The 12,226-nt window shown below is 46.5% G+C and overlaps 1 protein-coding gene across 3 annotated transcripts in view; it reads right to left on the minus strand.

The window, feature by feature from the left end:
- Nucleotides 1–12,226, minus strand: part of LOC110292533 (stimulated by retinoic acid gene 6 protein-like) — a 38,899-nt gene that overhangs the window by 5,754 nt on the left and 20,919 nt on the right. For all 3 annotated transcript variants that reach the window (XM_021159875.3, XM_021159876.3, XM_021159874.3), the window contains exons 8-14: nt 12,100–12,170; nt 10,632–10,743; nt 7,709–7,862; nt 2,694–2,769; nt 1,202–1,283; nt 934–982; nt 383–500 (exon numbers count right to left, since the gene is read on the minus strand). In XM_021159875.3, the coding sequence (XP_021015534.1) occupies nt 383–500; nt 934–982; nt 1,202–1,283; nt 2,694–2,769; nt 7,709–7,862; nt 10,632–10,743; nt 12,100–12,170 (662 nt within the window). The remainder of the gene's footprint in view (nt 1–382; nt 501–933; nt 983–1,201; nt 1,284–2,693; nt 2,770–7,708; nt 7,863–10,631; nt 10,744–12,099; nt 12,171–12,226) is intronic.

The following is a 12,226-nucleotide window of genomic DNA, read 5'->3' on the forward strand; positions in this document are numbered from 1 at the left end:
GAGAAGGATTACGGCAAGCACTCCGCAGTAAGCTATTCACTGTCTCCAGAGAGCTGAGTGAGGCTCTAAGAAGGGTAGGGGTTTTACACCGGGTAGCTCAGCACATCAGATGACTTGTCCGTGATCCCTGCCCTTCCTTCCTATTCCACCTCTCCGTCCCTCCCACACACAACTTGTTTCCTTGCTGGAAAGTGGGAGTTTAAGTATCATGCACAGTACTGTGAAGGACCCACAAAATGATGGGAGAGGAAACCTGTTGAAAATGATAAGATTCCCTCCCTGAGCTGTGATGACCCATCATTGCTTGGGCATCAGAATAAGACCGTCACCCAGGGCTTGGTCCCCAGCATCAGTAAAAGGAAGATGTCTACTTAGCACTTACACCCCAAGGCCAAATCCTTGCAGCATCTCCAGGCCTCGGTGGTGGATGATGGGCAGCACCAGGCCATACATGAGCATCACCCCACAGAGGCTCTGAACCACATGGATGATGAGGTAGCCTGGAGACGAAGTAGAAGGCATCACTAGGGTCCCTCTTGGCCGACTCCCATACTCTTCCCTGCAGGCAGACCTGACCTATGCCCTCTTCCACCAGAGGCACTCAGCACAACTGCTGGTGCTGTTTCTTCTGCCTAGCATGATTTTCCCATCTTCCTACTTGTCCGGGATGCAGTTCAAATGTCAATTCCCCTAGAAAGCCCTTGAGTCCTGAGCTGGCATGGAGGACCTTTTTCCCCCTCTGCTCCCTGATGCCCTTAACAAAGGCAGCCAGTGAGGTGAGCACGGAGGGGAGATGACAAATGCTTTTTCTCCACTGTTCTCCAAACTCCCAAAGCTATACTTGATTCTCTAGCCCTTCTGTGTCTCTCCTCACAGCTGTGGCTCTGCAAGTGCCCAGGAAACATGCACTGTGTCACATAGGGTGGCACTTACCCCAGAGGATGTAGGCTATCTGCCAGCCAGAGTACCTTGCAATGGCCACCTGAGAGTTAAAAGGAAAAGAGGCGGTCTTAGAGTAGAATGGGAGATTCTTTCCCCTCAAGCATTATACCTAGGACCCCACCTGATCTGAAGGTAACCCATTAACCGAAGCAGGTTCTTCTCATGGCTGTGTCTCAGGATGGAGGCCTGGCTTGACTTCTCTGTGTTCTTGCTCACCCGCTGCCCTGTCAGGTGTGGCTCAGCTCCCCTACAGACTCACCACACTTGCTGCTGAAGAGGGACTGTGGAACTTCTGAGGGAGGAAGTGTTTGTCTCCAGCCCATAGCCTCTTCATATGCTTTCTGGGGAAGAGGGAAAGTCGCTGACATTCATAACTGTGGTGCTTTCTGTGGGGTCTGAGCTCAATGAAATCTCTAGTGGCCACACCTGGTTGGAATGCAGAAGCACTCCCTAGCAGGCAGCCCATAGATACCACATGCTCCTAAGATCCAGAGAGGGCAATAGAAAGCAAGGAAGGAAAAACCTACCGGACAAAGACAAGACTAGATGTCAACACCTAGAAATGCAATCATTCCGAACCCAGATGCCAGCATAAACACACAACCAATAACAACCAGGGCAGTATGTCTCCACTAGAGTCCAGCAACCCTACTACAGTAGACCATGAGAGATGGCATATGGTTGAAGAAATAGAGAAGGTCTTCAAAATGGCTTTTAGGACTATGATCAAGGATCTTAAAGAAGATATGAGTAGATCCATTAATGAAAGCCATGGAAACACAAACAGTGGAAGGAAATGGAGAAAACTGTTTAAGACACAAAAGGGAAAACAGAATAAAGAAAACCCAAACGGAGGGGAAACAGGAAATGAAAAATTTAGCACCTCCAATGGGAACCTCTGAGGCAAGCCTCGGCAACAGAATACAAGAGATGGAAGAGAATCTCTGGCACTAAAGAAAAACTACAAGAGTTTGATACCTTGATCAAAGAAAAGGGCAAATGTAAAACCCACCCAAGCACAAAGCATCCAGGAAATCTGGGACACTATGGAAATACCAAACCTAAAAATAATAGGAATAGAGAAAGAAGAAATCCAGATCAAAAGCACAGAGAGTATTTTCAACAGAAATCATAGAAGAAAAATTCCCTAACTAAAAGAAGGAAGCGCCTAGCAAGGTACACAATATATCCAGAGACACAGAGATACACACAGAGAGAAAACGCAAGCGTGCATCCTCTTCCTGCACTACTGTTCTTGAGGTACATGCTCCCACACCTCTTGACCTCACCTCTACAGAAGTTCCCATGAGCTAGACTTACCTGCTAGGAGCCTGAATGAAAGAGATCTGATACCCAACAATGAAGCAGAATCCACAAGACAGACCAAGGTCTCCAGAGCACTTGCCCCTCTGCTCAGAGCTTGAGCATGTCACTTTATTCTTGTTGAGTCTCAGATTTGTCTCAAGTGTAAACATTGAGAGGAAAATACTCACCTCCCAAGGGTGGGGTGAAGTTGGCAAGAGAACTCTAAGCATAATGGTAGATCATCATAGATGTCCAACCTGATAGTTACGCTTATATTCTTCTCAGCCAAAGGTGTGTTTGGCCACACCTGGCCCTTGTATTTATTCACTCCCATGGCCACACTAAGCCATGCAGGTACTGGTCAGAGATTCTGAGTAAGGAATGTCAGGCTTTTTCTTGGGGGGGGCGGGTTGAAGTCATTCGAATGACTCCTAGAACTCTCTTACCTGTAACAGGCCAAAATGTGGAAGAGATAGGTGACACATGTGAGGGCGGCAGGCAAAATGGTCACCACCCAGACTCCTGAAATATGAAGGCTGACATGAGAAGCCTTGTAAGACACACCAGAAGTGGAACTGCAGAGCACAGATCAGCATCAGCAAGGTCCTAGGCAAGCCCCTTCTACTCCTTTACCTCCTCTGTGCGTGAGCTGGTGCCCAGTTTAACCACACACATCCTTGGTAGAGGGAATTTCCTACATGGTCTTCTGAAACCTTTGCTGGCAAAATGTTCCAACTACATTCAATTAATTTTGGGAAGGCTGTGCATGATCTACATCATCAGTAGGCCCCAGGAATGGAAAATACCCTGAGAGCTGCCTTCTGATAGAGCGGGGGTGGGGCACTGGTCACATGACCTTTGTTGTCAAGAGGCTGTAGGGTTCGTCTTTCAGCAGGTTTCACTGTTTAGGCTCAGTCTTAGCTCCTTTTCTGTTGGTTCAGTTGGTCATGGTGGAGAGTCATGGCAGCATAAGCATAAGGCACCTGCTCCCTTGGCATTTACAGCCAGCAGGCGAAGGGAGACAAGAGCTAAGCAGCCCTTCTCCATCTTATTTAGTCCAGGACCTGGCTCATAAAATGGTCCCATTCATTTTTAGGGTTAGTCTTCCTGCCTCAGGTAAAATGACAAAGCACGTCCCTCCCAGGCATGCCCACAAGTTCCTTTCCTAGGTGATCCTAGATGCTGCCAAGATGACAATCAGTCCATACCATTATGGGCTCTAATTGGTTTTCAGACAGACTCTGAGTGCTCATGAGAGAGGGCTACAGAAACAGGGGGAAGTTCGCGTGCTTAACTCAACCTGCTTAGCTCAGAGCTTCAGTGGGGCTAACTCTCACTAGGTGGAGAGAACCTTTTTCACAAACACACAACAAACTAGAAAGAGTAGGGGATTTCCTCCCCCTGTGAAGGGGCTTCTGCTAAAAAGCCTCACAGGACATTACCCTTTAGTGTGAACAGCACTCCCCATAACCTGTAAATCAAGAAAAAGCAGCATCCACTCTCTCCAGTTCTACCAGAATTATAAAGGATACTCTGACCCAGGCAAGCAGACAAGGAAAGGGAAACAACGGCTGAGGTATGTCCTAGACAGAGCCAGGACAGAAATTCAAGGTCCTCCATTCTATCTAGCTCAGGCTATCCCAGGCTACATGAGGCCTTGCCTCAAAACCAAAACACATGTCCAGATCAGAGGCAGGAATGGACACTGCCAGAAGATTAAGAATGAAGCTGAGAGAGAGCTGGGTCTTTGGAGGCTAAGGTCACACCCAAAAGAATGGTGTTACTGGAGAGATGACTCAAAGCCATCCTAACTCCAGTTCTAGGAGGTCTGAGACCCTCTTCTGTCCTCGGAGGGCACCAGGCACTCAGGTAAACATACACCGAAAGTAAAAATAAGTATAAAGAGAAAAAGAGTGGGCACTACCAAAATCGCAGCATAACTGCTCTTTGGGTGTGGAGCTCAAGGACTCGTCATACCTAACACAAATCACACTAATGGTGTGTAAAATGTTCACAGGCCACAGCAAGGCCTGGCAATACAGAAGTACCAGCTGCTGTTGCTTCAGTTCTTTCTGTGACCACAGAGCTATAAGAAAGTAATTCATACCAAATATGTACCCTTCTGGCTTTGATGATCTCCCCACTTCTTAGTCGTAATGGGAAGAAAATCCCATTGCTACAGGTGTCTTTATGACTTGCCCAGTGGTTCCCAACCTTCCTAATGCTGTGACCCTTTAATATAGTTCCTCATGTTGTGGTGACCCCCAACCACAAAATAATTTCATTGCCACTTCTTAACTGTAATCCTGCTATTGTTATGAATTGTAATGTAAATCTCTGATATGGGACTCCTGAAGGGGTCATGACCCACAGGTTGAGAACCACTGATTAAGGGATTGTAGTAGTTTGAAGGAGAATGTCCCCCGTAGGCTCTGCTGTTAGGATACTTGGTGCTCACTTAGCAGTGCTGTTTGGGAAGTTTAAAGCGGAGGCCTTGTTGGAGGAAGTGTGACACTGCAGGCCAGTTTTGAGAGTTTAAAGGCTCTTGCTTGCAATTCAAACTGGGAACTCTCAGCTTTTGCTCCAGCCCCCACACTGCTTGATACCTTCCTGCTACAATGGACTTTTATTCTTCTGGGACCATAAGCCCACATGAACACACCATGACCTAGGTTCCCTTGGTCATGGTGTGTTATTACAGCAATAGAAAAAGAAATAAGACAGAGATATTCAGTGGGTTAGGGGCACAAAGACATCAATGCCACAAAACCATCAAGCTGTCTATTTATCTAAGTCTCATTTTATAGAAGAGATAACTAAGACCAAGAGGGCGGTTCTGACTTGTCCTGTGACACTCTGTGTGTGTGCTTGTATGTGTGTGTGCGCGCACGCGCACGCGTGTGCTTGCGAGTGCATGTATTTGCATGCATGCATGTGTATGTGTGGGGGCAGCCAGAGGTCAACCTTGGGTATTGTTCCCTAGGAGCTGTGCACATAGGTTTTGTGATGTTGTTGCTATTTTGAGACAGTATCTCACACTGGAACCTAACATGTGAGCTAGTGGGCCAGCAAGCCCCAAGGATCTCCCTGTCTCTATCGCCATAGTCCAGAGATTACAGCATAGTCCATCATACCTAAATTTTTGTGTAGGAACTCGGATTGTCCTACTTGCATGGTTAAGTACCCTACTCATTGTGGTAGTTAAGTAAGAATGGCCCACCGAGGCTCATAGGTTTGAATGCTTAGCCATTAGGGAGTGGCACTACTTTGGAGGGATTAGGAGGTGTGGCCTTGTTAAAGTAGGTATAGCTTTGTTGGAGGAAGTGTGTCACTAGGGGGCGGGGACGAGCTTTGAGGTTTCAGAAGCCTAAAACCAGGCCCAGTGGCTCTCTCTCTTCCTGCTGCCTGAGGATCTAGATGTAGAACTCTCAGTTTCTTCTCCAGCACCATGTCTGCCTATACTCTGCCATGCTTCCCACCATGACAATAATGGACTAAACTCTGAACCTGTAACCCAGCCCCAGTTAAACACCTTCATTTATAAGAATTGCTGTGATTATGGTATCTCTTCATAGTGACAGAACACTGGTTAAGACTAACATTTAGGCTCTTCTTCCTGTAAGCGGCTAGAGGTCACCTGCCAAGATGGTTCGCTACTCTCTTGACCCAGAAAACCCCACAAAATCATGCAAATAAAGAGGGTCAAACCTTTGTGTTCACTTTAAGAACACCCAGGAAACTGCCCAGGCCATCAAGGGTATGTATACCCACAAAGCTACCAAGTATCTGAAGGATGTCACTTTAAAGAAGCAATGTGTGCCATTCCGGCGGTATAATGGTGGAGTCGGTAGGTGCACCCAGGCCAAACACTGGGGCTGGACACAGGGTCGGTGGCCAAAAAAGAGTGCTGAATTTTTGCTGCACATGCTTAAAAATGCAGAGAGTAACGCTGAACTTAAGGGTTTAGACGTAGATTCTCTAGTCATTGAACACATCCAAGTGAACAAGGCACCTAAGATGCCCTGAGGAACCTACAGAGCTCATGGCCGGATTAACCCATACATGAGCTCCCCATGCCACATTGAGATGATCCTCACTGAGAAGGAACAGATTGTTCCAAAGCCAGAAGAGGAGGTTGCACAGAAGAAAAAGATATCTCAGAAGAAACTGAAGAAACAAAACTCATGGCCCGGGAATAAATTCAGCATAAAATAAATGCAGATAAAGTTTTAAAAAAAAAAAAAAAAGACTATCATTTAGTCATCTCTCCCACAGGCATTTATCCTGACATGATTCTTTCTCACCTAGGAGAAAGTGGACATCTCCTCCTCCCCAGATGATGTACATATCATTAGATTACGTCATTTTCTAAGAAAGCTTCTCTCATAAGTACCTTTCCTGTTACCAATTAAAAAAAAAAAAGACGGGCTGGTGAGATGGCTCAGTGGGTAAGAGCACCCGACTGCTCTTCCAAAGGTCCGGATTTCAAATCCCAGCAACCACATGGTGGCTCACAACCATCCATAATGAGATCTGACTCCCTCTTCTGGAGTATCTGAAGACAGCTACAGTGTACTTACATATAATAAATAAATAAATCTTTAAAAAAAAAAAAGACAATGGCTCAAAAAGACATTCCTCCAAAGGAGACACACGAACGCCCAACAGATACATAGAAAAGATGGTCATTATTCATCTTCGGAAGATACAAATTAAAAACACAATGAGAAGTCACTTCACAGCTGTTAAAGTCATGATGAGAGAGGCGTGGCAGACTTTGAGCATGGTGGGTGTAGCAGCAACTGAGACCTCACATCCTCAGTAACAAGCAGGAAGCAAAGAGAACAACTGGAACTAGTGTGGATCTTCAAACTCTCAAGGGCCTCCTCCTGTGACATACTTCTCCATCGAGGCCACACCTCCTAGACTTTCTGAAACAGGGCTACCAACTGAAGACTAAATGTTCAACTCTGTGAGCCTATGCAGGACTGTAATTAAAACTACCACAGCATGTCTGAGAGATCATCTTGATTGCATTCTATGGAATGGGAAGACCTGTCCACTGTGGGTAGCACCGTTCCTATGCTTGGACTGTTTAAATGGAGAAAGGAAGCCGAGCCCAAAACACACTTGCCTCTCAGAGTGTTTCCTGACTGTGGGCGTGCTGCCACCCACAGATTCAAGCTCCTGCCACTTTGATTTTCCTGTGTAACAGACTATGCTTAGAACTTCAAACCAGAATAAACTTTCTCCCCTGTGTTGCTTTGGCAAGTGAGCTTTATCACCGCAACAGGATAAAGCAACTTAAAATGAGAAACTTCTATTGGCAGGCTCAGATCAGCCTCAGCCCTTTGTCCTAGAGGACCCGGGAAGGCACAGATCAACTCTCACACAAAGGAAATCCAGGCACCTGCTCGGGCAGTGTGAATGCTTCTTGGAAGGTGGGAGTGGGCAGCCTTACCTTTAGTGACACTGATCAGTTCTTTCACCTGTAGGATGATTGGGGTCAAGGTCCCTGTCTCATTCATGTGGATGAGGTAGCTCTCCAGCTTGTCTTCAAACATGTCCAGCTTGTCTCTCACATGTAGAAACACACAAAACTCAATGACGATGAACTGTGGACACAGAGCACAGATGTCAAGGTCTCCTGAGACCAGCTCAGCTTGAGGCCAGCCTCTTCCAGGCAGTCAGACATCTCTTAAACATGATAGGATGCAAGCTTGTTCTTCACCCAGAATGACTCGAAAACCACTTGAAGATAATGGAATCCAGAGATAGAGGGTGACCCTAGGAGCAAGAGCAGTCACATCTCCCATGGCCCCCTTCACTGATCTAAACAGGAGCTACACTGGAGAAGCTATTCCACATGATAGCATGCTTGCCCACTGTCCTGTCTACGCACCACCACACTCTTGCTTTTCTGGTTCCCATCACCTTCTTTCTCCAACAACCAAATCCTGTTTGTTTTTTGAGAGTGGGTGTGAATGCTGCCATCATCAGGCAGTTGTTTAGTCCAGAATAACTCACTGGACTTCAGAACGCCTTCCCCGTGTCCTTTCTCTCTTAGAATGGCAGAATTCTCCTCCCATGTCTCACTCCTTCTCTTGGACCCACAGCTTCTCTCTGGCTAAGACTAGGCTGGATCATCTTTCCGTCCTCTCCTAGCTCTTAAGACAGTGCTTAGTATATATGGTAGACGTTCATTAACGTTGTAAAGCACACCATAGCGCCAACTGAGTTATTCAGTGCTGCAGAGAGCTTCAGTCGTCCTTTGAAACCTACCTGGGGGCTAGGGAGATGTCTAAGAGGATGAAGTGTTTGCAGAGCAAGCACAAGCACCTGAATTTGATCCCCAGTGCTCACGTGGTGGTACAGGCTTGCAACCCCAGAGCTGGGGAAGCAGAGGCAGTCAGATCCCAGGAGCTCAGTCCCCATCCCCAGCCTAGCTTAACTCTCAGCATCTCCAGGTCTCAGTGGGAGACCCAGTCTCAAAAAAGCAAGGAGTCAGGGCTTGAGAGATGGGCTTAGGGGTTAAAGCACTTGTAATGTAATTATTTATAGGGGCTGGTGAGATGGCTCAGTGGGTAAGAGCACCCTACTGCTCTTCCGAAGGTCCAGAGTTCAAATCCCAGCAACCACATGGTGGCTCACAACCATCCGTAATGAGACCTGACGCCCTCTTCTGGTGTGTCTGAAGACAGCTACAGTGTACTTACATATAATAATAAATAAATCTTTAAAAAATTATTTATAGTATATTACAAATATCATTTATTATTTTATTTTATAATATAATATAATCAGAGTTCAGATCCTGAGCACCTATATAAAAGCCTGGTGGGCATGGCTGACATCTCAGTGCTAGAGAGCAGAATCTCCACGACAAGCTGGCCAGCTAGAAGAGTCCAACTGCTAAAACCTGGGTTTAGTGAAAGACCTGCCTAATGAAATAAATGAAGACAATTGAGGAAGACACCTGATGTCACCCTCTGGCCTCCACATGCATACACACACACACACACACCACACATACAACACTAAATTAACTAAAAAACAAAACATTCTCCCTTCTTTAGTCACAGAACTGGACTACATTTCCCAGCCTCCCTATGTTAGGTGTGACATGACCCCATTTGGACAATGGAAGAGAAGCAGAAGGGAAAGATGGTACATATCTAGTCTAGGAAAACCCTCTGCGAGCATTTTGCTATTTTCCCTCCCTGCTATTGACTAGGTGGCCAAGAGGTCCTGGGAATAGAAAGGCACAGGATAGAGGATGCTGGGTGACTGAATGACTGCAAAGAGTAACTGCCTCCCTGACCTGCACACACCCTCAGCGGGGGTGGGGGGGGTGGGGGGTGGCAGAGTGACAAACCACTGTGGCATTTAAAATAGCATCCATACTTCATAACCTAATTGATGCATCCCCTTAAAACCTGCACACAAAAAAAATCTGACTCTAAAAGAACATCATCCCTGCCTTGGAAACAAAGATAATGAGGCTTTGCCGCCTGTATTCTGCATACTGCGGCTGCCCTTGACTCAGTCAGCCAACTTTATCTCCAATGATTTAGAGCATGTACATTGGTTTTATTTTATATCTGATAAAACATGGAAGTGAGAATTTTAAAACATTTTCTTGAGAAAAAAGGAAATTAAAGATATTTTAACTTTGATCCATACAATAAATCAATTCTACCTTCCCACTGTCATCTTTAAGTCACTGAAATAAATTATTTTTGTGAGAATCAGTTACCTGCTGGGCAATGGTGGTGCACGTCTTTAGTCCCAGCACTTAGGAGGCAGAGGCAAGAGGATCTCTGAATTTGAGGACAGCCTGGTCTACAAAGTAAGTTCCAGGGCAGCCAGGGCTACACAGAGAAACCTGGTCTTGGAGAGAGAAATGGGGTGGGGAGAGATTTAATTTTTCACAGCATAACTTACTATCTATAATTATATGTTTTCTTTCTATCAATCTTTCTGGGTCAGTTTAGCATATCAAATGATACAACTTCCTTATCAACTGTTAGTCTATGCCAAATTTTATCACATGGATTTTTTTTTTTGAGACATGGTCTCATTATGTAGCCCCGTTTATCCTGGAACTATATAGATTAGGTTAGCCTTGGGCTAACAGAAATCCACCTCTATCTCCTGTGTGCTGGGATTAAAGGTGCGAGCCACCACCAGTTTTATTTTTCCAGTGAATGTCACCACGTGGGTGAAGGGTCCTTGCAGGTCAAAGGGTTGATCACTGTATTTCCTTACCGCATCACATATCCAGTCTGACTCAAACTTCAGGCACACACTGCTTGTCCCAAAGACCCCAGACTGGACTCTGCTCTGTTTACAAAACAGGAAAGGATTTCCCTGGAGCTACTTACAAGGTAGAGGCAGATGAACGCCAGCAGCAGGGTCCCGACCATCCTGCTGGGAAACTGGAAGCAGGGGTCCCACTCATACACCCTGGTTTGAAACCAAGACTTTTCGCCTTCTCTGTGAATGAATGAACACACAGGAAGGACCACTGGAAGTTCCCCGAGCTTCCCTCGTCCCTCATCCTTAAGGACAAAGACTGGAGTTTGAGGAATAGGGCAACAGGTTATCAAAAACACCAAAACAAACAAAAACTACAAAAACAAATAATACAAACTAAACTCAGAAACTCCAACTTTTCTAGCAGCTAAGAGCCTCTGACTGGGTTCTGTCAGCCTGAGTGTGATGTGGGACTTGGGGCAGACTGCCCAGGTGGCGCTGACAGACAGGAGCTCCTTTTGTTCTGTTTCCCTTGATCTGTCCTCAGAAATGCAGATTAGTGGCTGGTCCAGGCTGGAGCCTGTGAGGCATCAGGGGGATTGGCGGGAGGGGCGGGGTGGGCAGCACAGACCAAGATGCTGGAACAGAGAACACAGGTGGCTTGGGCTCCCATATCACGAGCATCCTATGGGTCACTATGGGCTGCTTACCTCCAGAGTTCTTACATATGACAAAATACACCTGGGTCTAGTTAGTGCCAGTATTGTTTCAAATCTAGTTCTCCAAAGCTAACTCTCACCTCAGAAGAAACCTTGCCACTCTGTGCTTTGGGACAAGATACATCCCTTCTCTGGGGTCCACCCAGTATGAGCCGTGGCTGAGGCAGAGGCGAGCTGGACAGGACCATCTCAGAAGCTCTGGGGGGAGGCTAATTATCCCCACTATGGGTCTTACTACCTAAGTGAGGTTGTTGCCCCTGTCTCTCTTCTAGCCTAAGAAATGGGCTTGGCCAATCATCTAGACGTAGTAACTGATTTCAGCTGGCATTTGATCCAAGGGAATGTACTCAAATGGCTTAGTTTTTGTTTTTTTTTAAGATTTATTTTTTTTATTTTTTATTATATGTAAGTACACTGTAGCTGTCTTCAGACACTCAAGAAGAGGGCGTCAGATCTCATTACGATGGTTGTGAGCCACCATGTGGTTGCTGGGATTTGAACTCAGGACCTTCAGAAGAGCAGTCAGTGCTCTTAACCACTGAGCCATCTCTCCAGCCCCGGCTTAGTTTTTAAAATGGAAAGTGTAACGTCTTTCCTCCTAAAGTCTGGAGACTGCAGAGGAGAGAGAGCTCACCCAGAGTGCGGCCCAGGCTCTTAGGAACACTGTTTGGGAGCACTAAGAAAACATAGTCCTTAAGTTGTTTCTTAAGTCTCTGGTCCAGTTAGCCTGAAACAGACTCTCTCTCAAAGTCTTTCTAGAGTCCTGCTCCCCACTCCCCCACAAGCCCCCTCTCCCTCTCCCCACCCCGCTATCCCAGGGACGTGTTGGAGAGGCCTGGTACAACCTGCAGGGGCTAAGGGGCAGAAGAGCGCTTACTGTGGGCGGGGCTTGCTCAAGAGCTGCTTCACGTGCTTTGCCTGGTGGGCTTCCAGCATCGACTTTTCTTCCTGGGAGGAAGGAGAGGGTGTGCTGGTTCACAGATGCTTGCTAGGGTTTGGTCCCT

Source organism: Mus caroli, unplaced genomic scaffold, assembly GCF_978045245.1.
Source record: "Mus caroli unplaced genomic scaffold, Mus_caroli_1 scaffold_6, whole genome shotgun sequence".
Lineage (NCBI taxonomy): Eukaryota > Metazoa > Chordata > Mammalia > Rodentia > Muridae > Mus > Mus caroli.